Here is a 26,080-nt window from a genome sequence, read left to right as displayed (position 1 = left end):
GTGAGTCAAGGGAAGAACAGAGCTTTTCTCATCTGAAAGTTTCATTGGATGTGGTGTTGGATTCTAATAAGGAACTTTTCTCACACACTCAGTCTAATTGTGCAAATTTTGATTTTACAAATAATAATAATGCAGTTCTTTGGTTATGGGAGGAAAATTACAATACCTGGAAAGAAAAAAAAAAACTGTACACGTGGAGAGAGCATGCAAAGTCAATAGTGGTTGGAGTTCAAACCCTGAGGTTGTGATTGCAAATCCTACAACTGACACTGTGTGACCTTGAGCAAGTCACTTGAAAAACAAAAGAAACGTAACTAATTGTATCTCAGATGTTGTAAGTTGCCTTGGATAATGGCAAATAATACAAAATCAGGAGTTCTTAAGGCAACTGCAGTAAGCATTTTGGCACTATGCTGTAACCTATTTATGTATTTATTATGTTTTTATTTATTTATATATTCCCCCTGGGGAAAAGTAAAGCTCTCTCTGTTTATCTATCTATTTATTGTAAGAGGAGAACACACAATCCACCCAGATCAGAAGATGTTTTATTACCTGGCATGGATGGCAGTACAATGATGCCATCAAAGTAGCCAGCAGGACAGGAAAATACTTTTTTTCCCGGCCAGTATGATTTAATAAATAGACCAGCAGAAGCTGAGAGTATGGAGCTGTTCCATCCCCTATATGCCAGGTGGCAGTGGTCCTAGTATGGCAATCCAGTCAGGACAACCACAGGGGTGTTTGGGAGATGGAGTCTAGAAATGCAGTCTTGCAGGGGTTCCTCTGTGTCAATACAGGGCACTGTCGGGGAAGGACCTCTCTGCTCTCTTCATGGCCCAGAAGTCCTTCCAGGAAGATACGGCATGGCACGGGAAGCATTCCCGGGTTCCTCATAAATAGGAGCCTGCTGCAACACACAGACCATTCATAGTCAGGAGGCAGCAAGCATCACTCAGTGGGGTAGAGAACGAGGAGAATTGTGTGATTTGTGATTGATTTATTGTATACTCATGGCTCATTTCCGAGAAGTAGAAGTGCCTTGTGACAGAATAAAAATCCTTTAGTTTATTCATATATCATGGGCTGTATTACTGTGTCAGTGGTTTGGGGCTCTCTGGCACCCCCTTGTAATCACACTATCTATCTATCTATCTATCTATCTATCTATCTATCTATCTATCTATCTATCTATCTATCTATCTATCTATCTATCTATCATCACTGGAGTGAAGACAGTCTTCCAAGGTCTGTGGGAGGAAGTAGAGATTTTGAACACCCTTATATATTTATTTGTTGTTAGCGGGCAAATTGATAATAAATACAGGAGTCTCCCAGCCCAGAATCAGACAATGGTGAGGTAGAACTAGCTATCATCCCAGTGTGCTGCACCGCGTAATAAAAAATAAATTATACCAAATGCTTCTCAGAATGCCTAAATGTAACACTTTTCTCTGATTTCATATCCCTGTTTATGCAGTTATTCTTTGGTGCCTTATGCCCTGCCATGCTATACAATATCTGCTGTTTACTTGTAACCAAGTGCTCTCAGACCCAGCTCAGTGAGGCTTATTTAATTACCGCATGGCTTCTGAAACTTGGATTTACAGTGAAAGGATTAATGCTGCTCGGCTACTCCAGTAGGACTAAGAGTAGGAATCACCTCTGAATGAGACTGCAGACTTACCGCAACTGTCTTGTCTTCTTCAAGCAGTTTTAATCTTTAAGAAGCCACATGCTTAAATGTTTACCCATTTCTGCCTTTTTCTGTAACCTAGGAACTGCAAAATGGCCAGATTCTTTGGAAAGCTTTTTACAATATTCATAAACAGTGGTGGCCACAGCTCATCAGGGATTTTTTTCCACCTGAAGCTGTTTTTGCCCGTGTTGCATTTGCTACTTGTAACAGCTGTGTTGTATTTAAAAAAATGTTTTTTTGCTCTGATATTAATGTAATTCTTTTATTTTTTCACACCTTAAAAATTTTGAGGTTAATAGTCTATTTGCCTTTATTTTTGTACAGATTGGATAGACTGCAAGTTTATTCCAGGAAGTCCTCGGTTTTCTTCTCATTGCTATTGAGTCGACAAGGCAAGTATAAGCCAGACTTGTAACTGAGTACAGAGCTCGGGAATTGCTGATGACATCTTGTAAAGAAAGTGGACAGACTACTAAAGGAATTAAACAATGTCCTTGACGTTTACTTTAAAACTGGTTTGGATAGCATTTATAACAATTGATAGTGCCTTTGCATAGAATGAACAATTGCCAGCAATAAAATCCTATTGCATACAGTTAGAAATGGTTTATGAAATTAACAAGACAACACAGTAAAGCTACATGGTTGAGGTAGGGGTTTGGGATACGTGTATCTGCCATGAGATGAATTAACCAATCATCGAATACTATGTTAATTTCAATGCACCCATGTTTGATTTATTTACTCATGTTTACACAAGAAAACATGAAATTTGTCTTCTCAGTTGCATCTAATATGGTAACAAGACAGAAAGAAATGAAACAAAACAAATGCAAAGAGGACCCAAAAATAGCGAGAATAATTTTTTTAAATCATATATTTCTCAGAACATTTCCAAAATTTAATCAACCTCAAGATACTCGCCCTGAGACGCAATACACTTGACCCCCTCTACATCCTGAAAACGCTTTCCTTTAATATCCCTCCTCATTCTTGGAAATAGAAAAAAATTGCAGGGTGCAAGGTCTGGGGAGAAGTAGAGGTGCGAAATTGTTGTCATCCCGTTTTTCATGAGAAACTGCTGTGTGGGCAGGAGTGTTGTCGTAATGTAGAAGCCACTCGCCTGATCGCCACAATTCGGGTCGTTTTCTCCACACTGCATCACGCAATCGCATGACCACTTCAAGGACGGCGCTTGGTCAAATGATGCAGAGGGCAGTCTACTACACGCACCTAGTGGCAAACATCAGAACTAATGCCCCTCCAGCTTCCAGAGAAATCTTGTTATTTTTGGGTCCGCCCTCGTAGAGACAGGACAGGTTGAGATATGGCAGCTTGATAGTGCATGTTTACACAAAAAATGTATCCATTGATTTTCAGAGGTTGCTTTAAGATCGTGTTTGAGCATATCCTGAGTACATGGCCAGACCAACTGTAGATAAGGTGCCAGTCAATCCCAGGATACACTAATGCACCAGGCCAATTTAGTCATTATTTCATCTAAAAGTTCATCTTTAAGGAATGTGAGCAATATCTTGAAAAAAAAACACACATACACTGGCTGGATATCGTAATGTCACAAAAATAGTGACTATGCTACTGACTCTTACCAGCACTCACTACTTCACCAATGTGCCACCTGCAATACTATTAGGTAATGAATAATTAATCTTTTTTTTTTTTTTTCAAAAATAGTATTGCATTGGTTTTATAACTTTCTGAAATTCATAAAATGCACAGCTCGCTAGATCTGACTGCCAAGCTCATCAGTAGAGTGATGGACACTTACTACTACTTGAGGATGAATTTCCCAAACATTTAAAAAAATCCATTAAAACATAAATACATAAATTAAATGCCAGATTTCAACTCAGATGTGACAACTAGCTGTACCAAACTGGAATTAAAATCTCAAGTATATCATGAGGCATATGTTTTCATGGCATCGCTGGACACCAGCAGTTTCATTTTCTCATGCTCTGTTATCAACAGAGAAATTATCACACTCTGGATTGTGCTGCTTGGGAGATTCTGACATTTTCGCCTGGGGTTGTAATTCAAGCTCTTCAACAACCACTTATTAAAACACTCAAGCTGAGAAAATACACATTCTTTGCACAAAGAGCCCAGAAACAGTTTGCAAGCAGCAAGACATGACCTCAGCGCCATATTACTCCTATATTTAGAAATTCCCTTAATATTTAATCACTGAATTGTTGAAGGCAGCAGCTTAAGTATTTGTAGTTGGAATAGGAGTGTGTTTTTAAAGCATGACGCAATGGGAAAGGATGAAAGGTTTTGCCAGATGTACGTGTTTAGGTTTCTGCCTCGATGGGTGCAAATATAATTGTCCTGTGTGAAACAATTCATGGTAACAGTATTTGCTTGCTTCGGCTCTTTGTGGCTAATTTTAGCAGTGCATGATGGCAAGGAGGATGGCAGGGTGGCGCAGTGGCTAGCGCTGCCGCCTCGCAGTTAGGAGACCTGGGTTCGCTTCCCGGGTCCTCCCTGCGTCGAGTTTGCATGTTCTCCTCGTGTCTGCATGGGTTTTCTCCCACAGTCCAAAAACATGCAGGTTAGGTGAATTGCCGATTCTAAATTGTCCCTACTGTGTGTGTGTGTGTGCGTGCCCTGTGGTGGGCTGGCACTCTGCTCGAGGTTTGTTTCCTGCCTTGTGCCCTGTGTTGGCTGGGATTGGCTCCAGCAGACCCCTGTGACCCTGTAGTTAGGACAATGGATGGATGGACGATGGCAAGGAGACCAGTACAGCAGTATACTATGCTAGTCATAAATATTTTCAAATTCTTATCAACTTCTACACTTGATTCCATATATTATTTTAGTGCCAGTTCAACTAATTTTCAACCTGATATATCAAAACATCGATCTGCACTGAGGGCATACAAACCAGATCAAGTGTGACAATCTGTCAAATAGAACTGACTAAATACCTTTAAAATGATCATCTGCTCCCTAAAACCACAGCATTACTTGTTAGAATTGCCCCCCTTTGTAGGTTGTTTCACAGCAAGGATGCAGCCCAGTATGGCAGACCTTGGGTTGGAGCTCTAACTAACTGACACATCTCTGGGCGCAGAACACAGCCAAGATAATATTAGGTGAGTCTGTGGTTTTTTCACCTTGACTTCTTCCTAAATGTGCATGTTTTTCCTCACTATAGCTCTTTCTGTGAGTTTTGTTCTGTACAGTGTGCCATTACAAAATGTTTGCATCCTACACACATATTGTGTCCGAGACCTTTATACTGCTCTACTGTGAGATTTTCTCATGCTTCTCAACTTCTTCGATTTGCAGGGTCAGTTTAATCCCTTATTCACACTCCTTCATTTTTTAGGAATTATCTAAGTCTGACAACGGTGTCATCTCAGTCGATATTTTCCCTCCATCTCTTCGCAATATGCCTTTTCAACATCACAATCATTCACCACTCTCCCCTAGTGTCCACTCCAAATAGTGCTCAGCAGCTGGACTCTATTCTTACACATACTCATATGGCTACCACATAGCTCAGGGCTTCTGGACACGAGTTGAAATTTAAAAATAGATCATCTTTGCTTTCAGTTGATCAAAAGGAAATCTGGCTTCTCCCCTTGCCACATTACAGACAGGTAAAGTAAAACCCCGTCCTTAGGGTGATAAAGGTAATCCTAAAATCTTGTATAGAGGCAATCAACCAAATCCTTTAGTCTTCAAAAAAGAAACATTCTTAATTTGCTTTGTCTTCACCTTCTCCTTTACACCTATACTCCCCACTCCTTTTTCTCTCCTGTTTCTTCCTAATCACACCCATCTTAATGATCCCCTTCATTCACCTTTACTTCTATGTTCTCACTTATTTCACATAAAAATCTTTCTCCTTCCCTCTCATTTCAGGCTATTAAGCTGTTTTTTGGATCTTCTACTCACCCACATCATACACTACCAGTGTTACTGCTTTCATCACACACACATAACTAATCTGTTCCAACAGCCTGGCGCTCTTTCATGCTATACTCTCAAAAGTAGTCTCTGCTCTGAGAAAGTGCCACTTGACTTGTCTCTTCTGTATACCTTTGATCCAATCTTGAATTGTCCTCACTGTTAGAAACCCTAGAATTGTATTTTTATACTTACATAACTCACTGACCACCATTTATTTTGACTTTGGTTTTAATGTTATTGGTTACACATGGTGAGCCAAAAAATGATGAAATAATAGCCTAGTTGGATTAGTATTTATTTAAATAAACTGATTAATTAAAATAGGTACAAAAATACAATTCTGACAAAAATACAATATACAAAAAATTACAACGAAGTCAAGATGAAGAAGTACAAAATACAATAATGAGAACCAGGCCAAGCAATAAAAAAGTCCAAAATTACAGAAATACAATAATACAAAAAAGGTCAAGCTACACAAAAGGCCTTGTTACATTTAAATGCCAAGCAATATGAAAATTCTAAAAAATTCAAAAGATTAAATTCAAAAACAAATCCAAACTAATCTTCATCTAAGAAAAAACTTGAGAAGAGAGTAAAGGGGAGCCACAAACAAAGAAACAACACAATGCCATATCATTAGCTTAGGACCTGCCAAACCTGTTAATAGGCACCCAAATGGCAGCCCTATTAGCTGAACAACTGCATACTTGATAGGCCCTGCCCCTTAGGCTCAGCATGAGCAGGTGTGGAATAGTGGGTCCATGGCTAAGCAGCAGAGATCCATTTTAAATAAATCAATAATTAAATAGCCATCTCGATCTCTGTGGCATGGTGTGCATGCTCATGTGGCTGTAGATGGTTGGTGGGGTGACGGAAATGGAGCACGCCTGCACATGAGGATGTTGTCTGTCTCGATTGCTCCGTTGGCTTTCCGCAATTCGCAATTGAGGTGCTGCACCCATGAAGGAATATTAGAGGAAGCTGGCAGAGCAGAAAGGACGGAATAAAAGAACAGAGAAGAAAAAACACTGAGAAAGAGAGGGTGGAGGTTAAGAAAGGCCAGAACTGGAGAGAGCCAGTGCGAGAGCAAGTGAGCAGGAGAGGAGGCAGGCAGCCATGAGGCAAGCCCCTTAGGGAAGCATGTAGCCAGCGTTCAGGGACTGGAAAAGAGAAGGCCACTCCAACTGAGTGACCAGGGAGGTGACCAACGGGGGCCACTGATGGCAGTTGGAATCCAGGCCTAGGAGATAAGATTTGGATTGGGAGCCATGAAACAGCAGGGACCCAGACCTGTAGAAGATGGTTGGCGGTCACTGTCAAGTGGGTATTTTTCTCCTCCTTCTGCAAGGTATGGACAGGATGTTAGAGGACACCAGGATAAAAGGGATACACCAGGGCTCGGAGATTTTTTAAAAGGACAGTTTCCTGCTTGTTTAACCTCATTTTTATGGAGTTTTAACCTCCGTGGTTCATCTTTTAAAGGTTAGTTATTTATATACTTATAGAAGACATTTTGAGCAATGCATTTTTGAAACTGTTTTTGGGAGGGTTTGAGAGGCTCTCACATGCAACAAGAACATGGAGCTAACTCATACTGTTGCAGCAAGTAAAGGTAAAAACCAAAGCAGAACAATACAAAATAAATTTAGAGATGTTTGTGCAAGTAAGTGTTTGAGTTTCATCATTTACTCAGTTATATCAGATATATCAGTTCATTTGTCATTAACTTGTCTGTCCCAACCAGCAGATAATAAGACGCAGGATCCCCATTAATGACAACTTCCATCAACAAATGGCAATCAGAGTAAGTTTCCCTGAAGAAACGCTAGCATGACTGCATCTCCATTCTGTTGTGGGTTATGAAGCACACCTCGAAACAATAAAGAAGAGCTCTGCTACCCTATGAATCTGATTTGCTCAGATCACATTCTGCTCTTTTACTGTGTTGTAAATAACCCTGTTTGCTGTCTCGTCCTTTCAGTCTTCTGACTTACCAACTACATTGTGCTTCTCCTTGCTTTGTTGGTCGCTCTGTCTGTCACTCATTCCCTTACAGCTGTGTCTACCCATCGCAAGTCAGGATCCTCTCTGCAAGGCCCAAGACTTCACTGTCGCATTAGCAGCTACATGCGTGTCACAATTTGAAGTAATAAGTTAAACAGTAATATTAAGGCATAGCTTAAGACTACAGAATAAGATTTAAATATTCAGTTTAAATTAGTGTTTAATTTCTAGAAGGTCATTGTTTTAGTTACACTACAGTGTGCAGTACCTTGTTGCTTCCACCCACAGTTTTCTGAGCGAATAAATACTTTTATGTAAAATGTATTTTTTAAATTAGTTTCCATCTGTGCAGCTATGCTTTTGAAGGAGAACTCATTTGATGGGAACATTTGACATCTCCCCTAGTAGTCACTAGGTAAGTTTTAGAACTTTAGTTTACTGATTCACTCCCTGTTATTCACATTATACTTTGGTGGCTAACCAGTGGAACAAATGCAAGTAAGAATCTAATTTTTCTGTGAACACATAATAATAAACTTGAACTTGGGACGAGCTTTCCAATGAGAATCCCAGCATCCCAATATACACTGCTTTTCAAATACCCTGACGGGATTCATCACAGCTTTAAAAGCATTAGGAACTGGTTATTATTTAAAATATAGGTGTGTGTATTTGAATGATTGGGCTTCACATACACAAATTTCCCAAGTGAGACGTAATCTCATGTTCTTTTTGAACTTTTTTTTACTTACAAAATCCAAAATAAAAAATTAAAGAAATGAGGCAGTTATTTGCAATAGTTTCAACTTTATGAAATAAATGTTGAATATTATACTCACACAGCAGCGCCTCATAGACACTACCGATGAGAAGCACGACACAGGGGCTTATTACTGTGCCTCTTAGCACTTGTATCATTGATGCACTAAGGAGCACAAACGGAGACTTGTTTACACTGGTGTATTTTCAGTACCGTTAAACATAATTAGATTCATACATCAATTTGAACTTCTGGAAATTTTACTTTTCTATATTTCCCTTCCTTCCAACATTACTTATATTATCCCACACAATCTTTGAGCAAAATGAAAATTGTAATGTATCTCACGGGAAACATCAAGATGCTGTTGAAAGCACATATCAGATTTTGCTGTGTGACTTCTCATTTTCCTTTTAAGCAAGAAGATGAAGAGTGCAATTGCCTTCAAGATGAAGAAAGCTGGTGCCAAAAAGGACTGGACTGGAAAAGTCCCAGTGAAGCCCTGGTCAGTACTTGCAGAGAGTCATTTACAATGGCAGTGACTTTGTTTTATTTCAGGTATTGAATCCGTGTATAGTGTGTGTGTGAGAGAGACAGAGAGAAAGATATAAAGTTGAGATTAAAAGTAAAGATGTGAAATGAGAACAGCTGATGAGTTAGTGGGTGAAGGAAGAGCAGAAGAGTGAGAAAAGATGAATGTTGGTGACATTTCTGGATCATGAATACTTCTATTTCTTTATGGTTGATGTTTTTTCTACATGCCTTTTTAAAAAAGAAGTTCATAATGGTCATTTTGTGTACGATCCCAGCTGAACTTCACTTATCACTATAAGTGTTTGAAGACCTCTTCTTTTGAATGTGTTTTGTTTCATGGTGGTACTGCATTTACTACAGGCACACTGCCGTCCTGAGTATGACGTTAATCTGCATCCATCCCTGCATGTAGGCCCTCCAACCTGCAGGGAAAAACATGAGGGTTGGTGGCAGAATTGGCACTCCAGCCACCATAAAAAAAACCTCACTCTGTTCCACTCCATCTGAACTAGTGTGGTGCTGAGGTATCACCGGTTGCATGGCTGCATTCGGGTCTTAATCTGGGATCCTGAGTTGGTTTGTCGTGTGGTGGGTGCGGCAATGCGCTGTATTAGTACATACTCCTGACACTGCCTTTTGGGATGCTTAACTTTATAAAATTGTGGCGTGACTTCCGGGTACATTCCCTCAGTAAATACTCATATACTGAACTCCTTACATCTGTCCATTCCCTGAAACCATTTAATCTGATTAGGGGTGACAGGGAGCTCCAGGGCACACAGGAAACAAAGTTGTAGCAAATCCTAGATGGGACAAGCATCTCCCCTCAGCAGCTATGCCTAAATACCTGACCTGGGCAATGAGCAACACATCGGCCATATTAAAGGTGAATAAATCAAACACGGGACACAGAAGGGAAAAATTAAAGAAACACAGAATTGTTCATGTGAGTGCTGGTCCCTATCAATAGAAATAAACATATATAGGTATAAATATATATTGATTTTGATTGTTATTTATACTGATTTTCCTATATGAACAAAAAAGAATTAGAGATAGACATGGGATAGAGCCATGCAGCCATATGTTAAATCTTTACAGGAAAAACCCAAGGAAAGACTAGTTTCTCATGCATTTAAAAAACTGTTTTGGTAAAGCATTGCTGGATTTGACTTTTGCTTGATCTTGTTAAGGGACAAACAATTTGTCCAAGAATTATTGCAAGCAGCAAAGGACCAGAAAATGGCAGGGAAAACAAGATGTAATCAAGGGCGAGAAACAAAGTGGTGACCAGGAAGTCAAGCTGGGACATGAATACACAAGCCAAGCGGCAAGACTAAACTCAAAAGTCAAGGATGTAAGCGACAGCCAGGAAGCCAAAAATTAGACTAGCACTAGGGCCTACTTGGAAATGAGCTACCTGTGCTAAACTGGACGTTGTTTGCATACTGAAATGGTTGCATATTTGTAGAGTGACCACCGTAACAGATTAAGGTCACGTGACACTTCTTGCAACATAGTGTATATAGTACAAACAAGACAAAATCAAGTTTTCAGAACAAAATCGAAATACAAAATAAACACTTGGAATATGATGCACACGTCTAAAACCCCAAAATACACAAAAACAGGTTTGAGTATAATTCTGGTTGTGTCTGTTTTACTTTGGAAAACAACCTTCTGTACAACTGACCAATGGGATCAACCTGACTCCCCTCTTGTTTGGCCTTTTGCTAATCTCTCCTATAAAATATATTTCAAGATATTTAGAGAATTGTATATACAGTTCATTAACTGGAGTTTCATTTTGTCTCACTATTGATCTTGAATCTGTCAAGGTATTTTGAGATGAGGCCATCATACTAACAGCTATTAAAACTCCTCCAGTCATTTTGATAAGTTTTCTCTCTATGGTAATTTGAAATTCTTAGGCTACTAAGAAACATTTCTGATTTCCCCAGAACACCAGTAGGTGGTGCTTTACACATCCTTACACTAACAGATGAATACACATGTGTGCTTCTTAGTCCTTTTCAGTGAATGTTGCCTGCATTGCCCAAACATTATAATTTACAGAAATACTTCAATGCCTTGCAGTACATAAAAAAGTATGAAGGTTTCAACGTGATGTGTTCTCTTTATTTGAAATATACAACTAGCATCTGGTGAGGCTGCCAAATAAAAACAAACAGGATATTAGTATCCTGGAGAGGAGCCGTCACTTGAAAACAGTGTATTAGTAAGCTACGTAAAGCAAAGAAGTACTGTAGAAAGAAGACAGTGAGCCCTCCAGACAGCAGGTCTTCAGAATTTTACTGGAAGTTAGGTTGTGGGCCAGTGTTTTGTGATTTTAAGGTACAAGGTGCCATTTTATAGGTGTGCTTTAGCATTAATATTTCAATGTAACTTTTTTATGCACAATAACACAATAAATGATTTTATTTTTGCTTCTGTTTCATATTCCTAACCCTAACAGTCCTTCTTCCTCATAATACACTAGCACAATGGAAGCTTGGCAGTTTGGAGCAGGTCATCCAGTGCATGGAGCTCATTCGGTTACATAGTAGCCAAGTTGCCAAATGTCTTGTCCAATAACTCTTTGTAAAAAATGAGCATGTCTACATTAGTGAATCGTAAGTAAACACACTTTTCAAGTGTAATACTGTATATCTGGATGAACTCTACAATCTGTGCACATGTTTGTACAGTATAAATAAGAAAAAGACAATGCTGAACCATAAACAATACCTTCAATACACCTTCACCACGTGACAGCATGTCTTAAGTATAATCACAACACTGCTTTTTTTAAAGGGACAAAGGAATGGATGGTGCCTCACTCTGGAAGGGTAGTGTGCCTGTCTGTCCTTTCCATAGTGACAATGACCTGCCTGCTATAGAGGCTCAGTTATAACCAGCTTCTGACTCTGAGGGAGTAGTAATAGATGCCATTAGAGAATAAGAGAACGATGGCAGTAATTGAGATTCCAGACAGGTCAGTGGCTGCTGGCACTTTACTCAGATCTGTGCACTTTGTAAACAGAATAAACAAGAAGCCCAGTTAATGCCTCAGAGCTTTTGCAGGTTTTTTTATTCTCTAAGACATATTTCACATAATCAAAATATGCAAAACATATGTTATGAATTTTGGGTGGGTGCTTTACAAAACAATGATTTCACAGCCTTCAGCATACTTTTTTATAAATGTCACTTATATGTATTTTTTCCTATACTGTGTTGCACTCTGCATGACAGTGTCTCTTTTCTATAACATTGATGCCACTAGCATTTGTGAAAGCCAGTCTCCAACAGAGATGGACAAAATGTAGAACGCAGTGTGAAGCAGAACTGGTAATAGTTCCTTTATGGTATTTTAATTTCTATTTGTTTTTTTATTGCAATGTATCCATTAAATGGATTGTCTTGTTTAATATGATGCTTTACATTATTATCCTTAGGGGCACTGTCCCAGTGGTATTGAGGATAATGCTTTTGTCTAAAAACACTAGGAGTTTGGGTTTGAATTGTAGCCAGTCGCTGTCTATATAGGCTTTCCCAGGTACTCCAGTTTCTTCCCACATTCTACATGACTGGGCGTGAGTGTGTCCTGTGCTGGACTGGCATCTGTTCAGAGCTCGTTCATTCATTTAGTGCTGCTGGAAACAGGATTAACTCCCCTCAACCTTGAATTGGAATCTACTGGTCAGAAATTGTCCATCCATCCATCCATTATTCTACTCGCTATATCCTAACTACAGGGTCACGGGGGTCAGGTGGAGCCAATCTCAGCCAACACGGGGTGCAAGGCAGGAAACAAACCCCACCGCAGGTCAGAAATTGTGATGAAGATATTTCAATCTTAGTGCATTAAAACTGGGTAAATTATTTTAAAATTGAATTGCAATTCAATATTTCATTGAAATTTCACCCATATTGAACATATACAGTTTTATAAAGCTTTGTGACTGTGCATACTGCATAAAATATCAATGGACTGATATGATGATCAACATTATAGTCAATGAAAGAAAAGAAAATTAAGAAGAGTATGGAAACGAGTGTAACATTACTGATGGGAAGCCACAACAACAGCAGTAACTCTGTGGCTCTTTGAAGCCAATGAGGCATTCATTGTCGGCTGAAGTGTGATTAAGCAGCCAAAAAGACAAAATTAATAAATGGAATCCAACGCGCAGATGAGTGCTTTGACCTTTGTGTTTCACAATGCACACTTTCCTTTTGTGTTGGCATATGATTTTTTTCTTTTCGAATCACATTAAAGGCTGTCATCTTGTACAAACTAGATTTTTATTTCTGCTTCACTGTTTTCATTTTAGTTTCACACTTTCATTATGTAATTTGGCTGCAACGCTGCATAAAGAGATGCAAGCCTAATCTGTCGTAATGGTGTTCATTCACAGAAATCTGAGTACTCATTCTGTAGCAGAAAAAAACACATAAATAAAAGGCAAACAGTCAAAACATTTCATTTATATGAAGTAATACTCTGCAAATGTGATGCTTTTTATTATACAAATATTAGCAACACTGTAGACAATAAGACTTTCCATTATGAATATGCAGATGACCACACTTTTAAATCCTCATTTGCATTTGTAATGTGATTAGCCCGGAGTTCTGCATTATAAGGGTGAGATTTAGTTTTGTTTAATCTTCTGAGGCAGCCACTACAGCTGTAATGAGTGTGGCATTAAGTAATAAGCATTGCACTTTAAACTAGAGAGACAACACATGCTTCCTTTTTTAATTTATCTTCCGTAGTCTATGATAAGAGACAAAAGAGGCTGAGCTTTCCCATAATGGTATCAAGAGAAATGGCATTAATCCACAAAGCCTGCAAGTTTTTTTTTTTCCGCTTGTCATCAGATAGATAGGATCTTTCAGATAATCTGGAATCTAAAATGTAAAGATCACTGTAACCAGAAAAAGAAAATGTCTTGCTGGTATTCAGTAAATGCAGAAATCAAAGTACAAAGATATAAACAGAGCATAATAAAACATAATTTTATCAAACACCCCGAATGCAAGATGCCACAGCCATTCTCTGTAGCAGTGGGTACAAGGCAGGAAACAGCCCTTAACTTGGGGATGATTTGTAATTGCCAAACAACCCAACCTGAGTCTGTTTAGTGGAGTGCAAAAGGAAAACCCACAAAGACATGGGGGAACGTGCAATTTCCACATAGTCATTGACCAGGCGTGAGTCAAACCAGGATGCTGGATTTGTGAGGGGGCAGTGCTACCCACTTCTCTACCATGTCATCCTTTAGAACAAATACTTAAAAGAAAAAACAGATATAAAGGTGTACAATCAGTATATAATCTTATTGGCAGTGTAGAAATGTCTATGTATTAGATTGGTGAAATATTACACATTCTCTATCTATCTATCTATCTATCTATCTATCTATCTATCTATCTATCTATCTAATATAGCACCTTTCTCTATCTGTCTATCTACCTATCTATGTATCTCAAGAGTTCCCAAACTTTTTTTGGCTGCAGACCCCTTTACCAAAAACTTTTTAAACCATCAAACCCCTAGTCACATGCAATGGTTTTTCATGTCTGCACTTGCTTTGATACGTTCGATAAGGCAATGCACAGACATGCTTGTGCTACATGTATTTTCATGCATTCTTACGTGTGACTCTTTTAATGACACATTTTACCTTTTCGTTTGCTAGTTTGGCATATAATATGTTTTTTTGAATTATTTTACTTCTTAATTAGGTAAATATTGGAATCATAGATTTTTGAAGTAACAAACAAATAGCAGTAGTAAGGGGGTCTATTTTTGCTGTCGTCAACCCCGAAATGTTTTTATTGACACTATCGACCCCTAGAAAGTTCATATAGACCCCAGGGGGTCAATATCGACCACTTTGGGAACTCTTGATCTATCTATATAATATAGCACCTTTCTCTATCTATCTATCTATCATTAACAGAGAGTTAAATGTTGTTCTGTGTCAGTGCGAATTACTATACTGATTTAAAGCTCTTTGGTTATGTGTCCACTTTGTATATGTCTTAAAATATGGAAAAAGTCCTGTGGCATTCTAAAACTCTTCTAGGTCAAGGATTTTATTAGCTGGTTATTTTGTTGTGGCAAATAAACATTTTTTGTTCTTTCATTTTATAAGTCTGCCTCAACCGTATTAATGAAGTCACCGCTTCTGTGGAAGCACATGCAGCTCTTTGGCAGCCCTGCTTGCACTTTTTATTGGCAAATGCATTAAGGATGTACAGTAGGACACAACAGGTTAAAGACTTCTATAAAGTCGAGTTTCCTAATGAATGTAAAAAGAATCCTGAATCAGACTGAAGTTGGGTAAACTTAAAATTTTCACTTTGTGCAATGAATAAAGAGTAAAAGTAACTGTAGAACCTTAAGAATTGATATTTTATGCATTCTGATGATGTCTTTCACACATTTTTATCAGTTTTTCCATATTTTATGAGACTGTGGCTCATTCTGTTCTCTCTATCTTTAATTGCATTTAGCCATTTACTGTAGTCTGTCGTTCCTTTCTTACTGGATTATTTTGCATAACATCTGATCCACTCTAAAACTGGGCCTTGACACTTACAATTGAAGTCTACACTTTTGCTTTCCTCTAGAAAGAGATAAAACAAAAGAACTTTTAAACTGCCTAATACCTACAAGCAGATAACTATGAACATTTTGTAAAGTGTCCCAAGCTATTGGTGAATTGTGTAATGAGGGATTAGTGTGAATGTAAAAGGATACATCCAGAAGATAATAATATGAGACAAGAGTCATATTAATAGCCAAGCCAAGGTCAATAATAGAAAGACAGCATAGTACAAAGACAAGAAGGAATCAGAGTCAAAGTGAAAGAAAAGTTCAAACTTAGCACTTGGTCTGCTTGAGGTACAGCTAACAGCATTCAAGAGTTTATTTTTGTTATCAAACAGAGGAATACTATAAACAGGAATCCCACCATATTTAATGTTATGCATGCAACAATTGTGGTCATGTGACAAGTCCCCCAAGTTGTGTTAACAAAAAAAAAAAACTAGAAAGAATTTAAAATCTTAAACTAAATCAGATACTTTCAAGATAGTCAAAACACTTCACAAATGAGTTCTCAATAAATAAAAACCCTACAATACTTCATAAACTGGTCCTGGTTGCCAGAATATTTCTGTAAAAAGACTTTCCTAGTCAGGAGCCCTGAAGCATTATTATGAAAAATCACCCATTTGTCCACGGGTAAATGATTGCCATGAAGAGATGCACCTGACTGGTAATGATGTTCATGTCTTACTGCGATATGGAGCACATTGATAATCTCCCTCCTGAGTTGTTAACATATGGTAAAATGTTTTCATGGACTCAAAGGATTTCTGTGATGTACCGGTCCTCCTACTGGTGTGAATCACAAGGGACACACCTTGTTTTCCCATCCTCCAGCTTATATTTGTGTTCAGTAGCCCATTGTATTATAATTTCTTGGTTTTTACATGGCAAGTAGAATCTGAAAAATGATTTGTGCTTCTGTCTAAAAATCTACTGTAAATAAAAAAAACTGTGGATATCATACGGGAATCATCATTTGACTCCAAATTATGGGAAACAGCCCGGATACAGACAGGCAAACACCAATGGTTCCAAACCACACACACATTTATTATACATATTTACAATATTTAGTGTACCACGCACAACCCAATACCCCTGAACCAAGCACCCTCAGTCCAGGCTTCTTGCAATGCCTTCCTTCACCGCCTCCACTCTTCTCCTCCGAGCTCTGTCCACTTCCACCTGACTCCAGCTGACAAATGGAGGGAGGCGGCCCCTTTTATGTTCACCCGGTCGTGCTCCAGGTGCCTCTCGATGAACTTCTGCCGGCACTTCCTGGTGTGGCGGAAGTGGTGATGTCCAGGGCTTTTCAGGCATCCGGGCACCCGCTGGCAGTGACCACAGGCCCCTATAGGGTTGAGCTTCCATGCTCTGTTCCAGTGGTTTCCATACCAACCAGGGCGGCTGCCCTCTCGTGGTCCGAAGGAGGCGTAGTCCCTCTTCCCATCCTTTAAGGCATCCCGGCTGGGTACTGCCCCCAGCCTCTCACCACAAAATATAAATCAGACCTACTATTAGGGGTGCCTGTTTTGTTTGTGATGTATATATATATATCTATACTAATAAAAGGCAAAGCCCTGACTGACTGACTGACTCATCACTAATTCTCCAACTTCCCGTGTAGGTAGAAGGCTGAAGTTTGGCAGGCTCATTCATTACAGCTTCCTTACAAAAATTGGCAGGTTTCATTTAGAAATTCTATGCGTAATGGTCATAACTGGAAGGTATATTTCTCCATATACTGTAATGGAGTTGAGCTCGAAAGCCATGGGGGGCGGAGTTTCGTGTGACATCATCACGCCTCCCACGTAATCACGTGAACTGACTGTCAACGCAGTCCAGAAAACCAGGAAGAGCTCCAAAAAGTGCTGAAGAAAACATGCATTATATAATTGAGAAGGCAGCAAAACAATAATAAGCGAGCGAGTTACATATACAACCATATTCATGAGTGCTGCTACTTCAGAAACAAAGCACGGTGTAAACCTAAAGTTTAAATTAAGTTCATAGACACACTGGTGCTGGCGTTTGTCATGCCCACGGGTAATGCGGGATACAAGTTTAATGAGAGGACGCAGGATATAAACGAGAGTTTTGATCACTTTGTAACTAAGTTAAAATTGCAGGTAAAGGGCTGTGCTTATGCAAATTCCGAGAGACTGTGTTTGTGGGGGATTGACAGCTGAGGCAGGTGGGGAAGTCACGTCATCATCTCCCCTCCCATTCACCTCATTTCACTCTGAGCTGGGCTCCGCAGCTAACGCAGTCTTATATATTCGGGAATGACTTTATATATTCAAGTTTTCACTTTATATATTCCAGCGCTGACTTTATATATTCTGATGCTGACTTTATATATTCAAGTTTTGACTTTATATATTCAGAAAAAAGTTTTGACTTTATATATACCGACGCTGACTTTATGTATTCAGAAAATCAACGTATTTGCCTGTTTGGCACCCCATAGTATATGTGTGTGTGTATATATGTACATATGTATATATATATGCCAGCAACACTCATGACAATGACAAAAAAATTACGTTGTCAATCATGTTACGTTATTATTAAAATGTTTTCTTTTCTTTTTATATATATATATATATATATATACTCATGTATATATGATAATATATATATATACTGTGTATATATATATATATAATATATATATAGATAGATAGATATATATATAGATATATATAGATATGACAACAACACTCATATCAATGACAAAACAATTACATTAACAATCATGTTACGTTATTTTTAAAATTTTTCCTTTACTTTTTCATAACTCCTTTTACACACTACTCCGCTGCGAAGCGCGGGTATTCTGCTAGTATATATATATATATATATATATATAGTATACACTCACCTAAAGGATTATTAGGAACACCTGTTCAATTTCTCATTAATGCAATTATCTAATCAACCAATCACATGGCAGTTGCATAAATGCATTTAGGGGTGTGGTCCTGGTCAAGACAATCTCCTGAACTCCAAACTGAATGTCAGAATGAGAAATAAAGGTGATTTAAGCAATTTTGAGCGTGGCATGGTTGTTGGTGCCAGACGGGCCTGTCTGAGTATTTCACAATCTGCTCAGTTACTGGGATTTTCACGCACAACCATTTCTAGGCAGGCTGGTGGTGGTGGTGTAATGGTGTGGGGGATGTTTTCTTGGCACACTTTAGGCCCCTTAGTGCCAATTGGGCATCGTTTAAATGCCACGGGCTACCTGAGGATTGTTTCTGACCATTTCCATCCCTTCCTGACCACCATGTACCCATCCTCTGATGGCTACTTCCAGCAGGATAATGCACCATGTCACAAAGCACAAAACATTTCAAAATAGTTTCTTGAACATGACAATGAGTTCACTGTACTAAAATGGCCCCCATCTCTCTCTTAATTTAAACTTTCTTATCTCTCTCTCTCTCTCTCTCTCTCTCTCTCCCTCTCTCGTGCCTCTCTCTCTCTCTCTCCTCTTGAGGGCAATCGTCTCCTATTCTCCGTCTGCATATCCGCGATATTTTTGGATACGCTTATACAGCGAACTGCTACAGCAAAACAATGAAATCACAAGCACACAAACGCGTAGATCCTCATGCTACGGGAGAACAAGGAACACTGAGTGACCTGACGGGCTGGCAGCATCAGCTTGGCTGAATCCCCGAGTCGAGGCGGATCGGGAAACGCGTCACGCATAACCACAGCCTGGCTCGTGTCTCGTTATGCGAGCCAATGCTCGTATTTTCGCTCATACTTTCCTCTTATCTTGAATTTCTCGTATACAGAGGTGATCATATCTAGAGGTTCCACTGTATATATATATATATATATATATATATATATATATCCATCCATCCATCATCCAACCCACTATATCCTAACTACAGGGTCACGGGGGTCTGCTGGAGGCAATCCCAGCCAACACAGGGCGTAAGGCAGGAAACAAACCCCGGCAGGGCGCCAGCACACCGCAGTATATATATATATATATATATATATAGATATATAGATAGATAGATAGATAGATAGACAGATATACGACTTAGCTGCAAAGCAGACTTCTTTAAATCAAAGAATTTTAAAATCTGATCTATTTAACATTTACGTGTCATGAAAGAAAACTTCTATAATTAATGACATTATCTTAAATGCATTGTCTGATCAGTTTTTTTTTGCTGAAACACTGTTTAGGGTTACAGACAACTTTCCATAGCTGATGCCTTGGCTGAGGCTTCTACCTTTTTTATAATTGTGCACATTTTGATCGAGGAGGCATATTTAAACTGATTTTTAAGGATGAATTTAAAATATTTTCAAATAGAGTATGTATTCATTGCTACTTTCTTTGAGGTTGTAATGTTGGATGATAAATGTTAAAAGCAAATATAAGATTGGTTCATTAATTTACACCTACCCAGAATTTACTTAATTATTATTTAAATTTAGCAACCTTCTATTACTTATCATATAGCATTTTAAAGATGTGAGAAAGGAAGAACTCCAGCAAATGTCTTATGTCCCTGATTCTGTAGAATTTTTCAAAATATGAAAAGTCCTATTCCCTTTCATAGTCATGTTAGATCTTTCACCTTTGACGTTACCATTCAGAATTTTATGATATCTTCTGCTAGTTCTTTTATGTTCAAGTAGGACTAAATGAATGTAGAATTGGACTGTAATTAAACAAAAGAATAGTGATTGTTAAAGCAAGGACCTGTTACACTAGCATTTGTTACTATAACCAGAATATTAGGCAATATTGTAGGTGAAGACAAAAACAAAAGTAAAATTTTTAACTATAACTGTTGTCCCTAAATTTGCCTAATTCTAGTAGACAGCATACATTAAATGGTTGCCACAACATCGAGGGTCCTATGGCATGGGCATCACATGCCCGACTATCATGCAGCATCATAGCACCCAGACACGCAAAATGGAAGCACAAATTAAATGTAATAACAACAAAATGCCTGTCCCCATGAAATAAAACAAGAACAAAATTATGTGAAATGAAGTCATTACAACAATATATATATAGTGGCGGACTGCCGGGGTCCAGGCTTCGCTATATGTTCAGGGGGGCAGCCATGGACTGTGCAATAACTCCCCCTGGACGGTAGTCGCCAGAGCTGGAGAGAGGGACCACAGCTGTCACCATCTAACCCCTACTTTAAGACATGATGGGTGAGCTAAGGAGACAGAGGAGAAAAAGACATGCTGGGCTGACAGAAAAGGAAAGAAAAGGCAACTTGATGACTATGCTTGAATTTTAACCTATTTATCCAAGATCTCCCACGGTAAAGCACTAGTTTTTATGGAATATGTATTTATTTATTTAAAGGAGCACTACAATTTATTTGATTTTAGGAACACTTTATTAATGAATAAAAATCCCAATTCACTGATTTGCACCTACTCTTGTTGTTGTTTTCTCCTCATCCACCTTAGTCCATCTCAATTTCATTACTATCAGGAATCATAAGTTACAGTTGAATTCCCTCTGGACACCTCCCTCAATAAGACCAATAGGCCGACCCAGGACATGGGAGGTTATATCCCTTGACTGTTCCGGAAGTATCTAGATTTTCCCAAGGAAGGTCTAGAGAAAGTTGCAGAGAGATATGGAGGAGTGGAAATCCCAAGTCATTGTCTTGCTACCATAACCCTGAACAGGAAAAGTAGCCCCAAAATGATGAGTTGACAGATTTTTCTCTAATTATAAACAGGTTTGATGAATGAGCAGTCATCTTCTAAATCTGAGGGAATGAAACCTCTTTAGACTTGATGGAGTAGGCTGCAGTGATTCCAAATCTAAGCTTCAAAATTCTCAAAAGCATCAGTGAAATTTTAAATAAATAGTTGGTCATGATGAAGTTATGAGAAAGTGTATTCAAGGCAGATTCAGGAAACACTTCTTCACACAGTGCGTGGTGGGAATCCTGAACAAACTATTGAGTTGTGTAGAATTCACAAGTGCATGAGATAGTGGGACAACCCAGCTAACAGTTAATCAAGACAGCCTGATGTCAAGCTTGTTCTTATGTAAACTAAGGTGTCCTTAAGCCACAGTCTGTCAAACAAATCTCACTTTCCAATATTATTTCTATTCATTGCACTACACTTTCAACAACCACTTACTTGCTTTATTTACTACGAAAGGCAGCTTTTCTTTTTAATCCTTAGTGACTATAAAGAGCCAACAATCAACTGTTTAAAAAGCAGACAGGTGGTGTGAATCTCCTAAAGAAATTGTGTTTATGTTTGTCACCTTGAATAACACTGATTTAGTGCTTTCAAAGACACTGGAAGCATGAAGGGACACGAGCAGTCAGACCCTGTTAAGAACCTGCATCTTTACTCACTGTGTAATTTGGTGTGATTGTCACTGGCTCCCCATTCTTATCATAATAGGTCTCCGTGAAACTTCGGCTCAGCAATTGTCTGCAGTGAAACAAAAATGTAAAACCACAAATGAAAACCAAGGGATAGGAACACAGCCTTTTCACAGACTGTGGAGTTATCCTGGGATCCAACAATACAGTAGAAGCTTGAATGCAATATGTATTTCCTGGTTTAATTATTTATTGGAACTTGTAGTTCAGTCATAAATAATTCAAGGAAAAAAAAGCTTATTTGGGTTAATAAAGATCATTCAAAATGGCAACATAGGCACTTTTATTTATCCCCAACAACTTTCATCTTGTTTCAATAGCTCTGCCTGAATTAAAAAAGTTATTAAAATATTATAAAGCACTATAAGTTGAAAATTAAGAATTTTTTCACGTACTTGCATTTGACATATTAAAGTTCACTCACACTAAAGGAGTTATTGCTCATTATACTTGAATATGTATACGATATAAATTGCCTTTATCATTTTTAAATGCAAATATTTCAGCTGTAAACTTTTTTACACAGCCAGCACATTGTACTGTTTTGCATGATCTGCTTCAGCAAACACTGAAAGACAAATTAGAATGATTTCTTTAATTTCAGAAAACTTTTGGAAAGTTACATTTTTGTCAATGTCAATTTATTTATATAGCACATTTAAAACAACATAGTAATGCTGCGGCCAAAGTGCTTTACAATAATAGAATAAAAGAAAAAACAAAAACAATAGACAATAAAACATAAATAGTAATAACATATATGAATATAAAATAAGATACATAATAAATAGAAATAATGTTATATAATCACAAAGAGGAATCCATCAGTATTACTCAAGGTCACGGAATGCAAGTGAATAGAAATGAGTCTTTAATCTTGTTTTGAACAGTTCAATTGCAGACGACTCCTTTATATGATGAGGTAAAGAGTTCCATAGGCGAGGGGCAGCAGCTGCAAAGGCCCTGTACCCCTTGGTTTTACACTTGGTACGAGGGACAACAAGAGACAACTGAACAGAAGATCTAAGCACTCTGGATGGCTGGTGTAAAACACACAATTCAGATAAATAGGCAGGAGCAAGCCATTGTAAAGATTTAAAAACTAGCAGCAAGATTTTAAAATCAATTCGAAAACTGACAGGCAGCCAGTGTAAAGAAGCTAAAATAGAAGAAACAGAATCAGACTTTCTTGCCCCAACCAGAAAGCGAGCGGCAGCATTTTGGAGCAACTGTAACAACCTGTGTATCCGAGATTTGCTAATCCCAGAATACAGCGAGTTGCAGTAATCGAGGCGAAAAAAAATAAAAGCATGAGCAGCTTTCTCAAGATCTTTAGAAGATAATAAAAGGCTTTATCTTACCTAATAGACGAAGTTGGAAAAAGCAACTCTTGACTACAGAATTTACTTGTTTCTCAAAAGATAGGTTACTATCAAAGGTAACACCAAGATCGCGGACTTGAGGTTTGGAAAAGACAGAGAAAGAGCCGAGAAGTCCAAGACCAATTTGGGCTTTAGCTGATGGGCCCACTATAAGCACCTCCATTTTATTTTAATTTAGATCAAGAAAATTATTAGCCATCCAGGATCTTAGTTCAGACAGACAGTTGTGCAGTTGATTTGTTGCAGAGTTGCAGACGGGGATATAGCAGTGAAAAGAAATGTTAAATTTCCTAAAAATAGCTCCAATCGGGTGAAGGTATATAGAGAATAAGATAAGACCCAAAATAGATCCCTGAGGAACACCATATTTAAGAGGAGCAGTAGACGAAAAAGAGGAATTTACAGTCACTGTAAAGTGTCTACCAGTTAAATATGACCTGAACCAGTTAAGAGCAGCCCCTTTAAGCCCGATAAGATGTTCGAGCCGCATCAGCAATATTTCATGGTCAATGGTGTCAAAGGCATCGGACAGGTCCAGGAGAACAAGGACTGTAGCGCCACCTGAGTCAGTAATAAGAGAAATGTCGTTGAACACTTTCAGGAGAGCCGTTTCAACACCATGAACGCCTAAAACCAGATTGGTAGATCTCAAATAAATTATTGGAGTTAAGGTGATTGACCAATTGATTATAAATAATTCTTTCTAGAATTTTAGCCAGAAATGGCAGTTGGGAAATTGAACGAAAATTGGCTAAAACTCCAGGATCTAATTCTGCCTTTTTTACATACTGCAGCATGTTTAAAAAATGAAGGCATACCCCCTGAACTAATAGAATCATTTATAATGGCTAGTAAAGATGGGCCCAACACATCAAAGGCTTCCACTAAGAGACGTGGTGGTACAATATCGAGGGGGCTGGAAGCTGGTTTAAGGGTGTCAATAGTTCTTTTTAGCATTGAAAGTGAGACTTGATCAAAGGAATCTAAGACAATGTCATGATTAACTGTAGAAAGTTTATATTCAGTTTGAACAATGCCATGGTGGATAGTATGAATTTTGCTGACAAAGAATGATAGAAACTGCTCACATGAATGAACAGTGCTATTTAATCCCATCACAGAATGAGGGTGAATGGCCACAATAATTGAATTAAATAAAACCCTAGGATTCTTTGAATGACGGGATACTAAATAGGCAAAGAAGTCTTGTTTCGATTTCTTAACTTCAGCCTGGAAATTGAAAACAGAAGTCCTGAAAATCTGTTTAGAAATAGTCAGTCCATCTTTTTTCCAACGCCGTTCAGCAGTTTGACAGGCGCGGCGCAGTGATCTCATAGTTTCATTTAGCCAGGGAGCAGGTTTTACCTTATTACAGCGTATCTTGGGCGGAGCAATTGCATCTAAAACTGTTTTACAGGAGGAATTCAATTTTATGACAGAATCATCTATATCATTATTTTGGTCATGCATATAAAGACTAGAGAAAATGGCTTTAAAATCTGATATAATGGAAGAATTTAAAAAGCACGAGCAGCGTAGGGGACAGCTATTAGTCGGGACATCAACAGTAATATTCAGATCCATCATTATAGAAAAGTGATCAGTGAAAGAAACATCATATAAATCAATATTATTCACTGAAATATCACGAGTAAGAACGACATCAAGGGTGTGACCAAGAAGTGAGTTGGCGTATTAATATGCTATATAAAATCAAAAGAGTCTAATAGTGATATAAAGTCTTTGACCAAATGTTTCGATTGACAACAAACGTGAATGTTGAAATCACCAACAATAAATATTTTATCATGGGAGAGGGTGATATCAGCCAGGAGATCAAAGAATTCAGAAATGAAAGTATTATTAATTACAGGAGGTCTATAAACCACAGCAAACAGCAGAGAAGGGGAGCTGCACACTTCGTAAAGATGAAGTTCAAAGCTGCTAAACGGACCCCTTGTAAGGCTCCGACACACGACGAGTCAAACGAGGAGAGTTTAAAAATGAATAACCTGATGTGAAACATGACGAGTCACCATTTAAAATCCAAGTCTCAGTGATGAAGAAGAAATCCAGATTATTTGATGTAATCAAGTCTTGCAGAATAAAAGTTTTATTAGACACTGATCTCACATTCAGGAGAACAGCCTTGATAGAAGTAGAAGAGCTAGTTGCGGGATGAGCACGGGTGAATGTGTGAAGATTAGCAGCGTTTACTATTCGATTGCAGACCGAGGAAAAGTGATGCTGTCTTGAAATGGAGAAATTAAATCCGGTGTCCAGTGCCCATGAACCAGTGATGGAGTCCTAGGCAAGGGAAGATGGGCCATAGATGACCCGCAGGCATCAGGAATCAAAGCTCTGGGACTTGAGTCGGCTTTGTTTAACAGCATTTCCGGCTCCTTTCCCACGACGGCGGCGGATGCGTTTGCATCTCCAAGGGGCATTCAACTCACTGATACAGGTGAACACTGGCGTCCAGGTGAAGAAGTCAGGAGATGAATAAAACAAAGGTGGAGGTTCACAAAAAATCCAATCAGGAGATGAAGATTGAGAGAAAAGTAGGCCAGAAAATATGTTTAGTAAAGACTCCCGATCATAGGACAGTGATCGTTGGGATAAACTAAAACATAAAAACAAAGTTAAAACATAGACTAGAGAGACGAGCAGACTGCCAGCCACACAATATTCACAGTTGACAGCAAACAGCGCCAA

General features: G+C 38.5%; 1 protein-coding gene across 2 annotated transcripts in view; it reads right to left on the bottom strand.

The window, feature by feature from the left end:
- Positions 1-26,080, bottom strand: part of adam19a (ADAM metallopeptidase domain 19a) — a 685,152-nt gene that overhangs the window by 233,519 nt on the left and 425,553 nt on the right. For both annotated transcript variants that reach the window (XM_039751867.1, XM_039751868.1), the window contains exon 4: positions 21,954-22,032. In XM_039751867.1, the coding sequence (XP_039607801.1) occupies positions 21,954-22,032 (79 nt within the window). The remainder of the gene's footprint in view (positions 1-21,953; positions 22,033-26,080) is intronic.

The sequence above is a fragment of the Polypterus senegalus genome, chromosome 4 (assembly GCF_016835505.1).
Source record: "Polypterus senegalus isolate Bchr_013 chromosome 4, ASM1683550v1, whole genome shotgun sequence".
In the NCBI taxonomy this organism is placed as follows: Eukaryota; Metazoa; Chordata; class Cladistia; order Polypteriformes; family Polypteridae; genus Polypterus; species Polypterus senegalus.
This window is presented reverse-complemented; position numbering and strand designations above follow the sequence as displayed.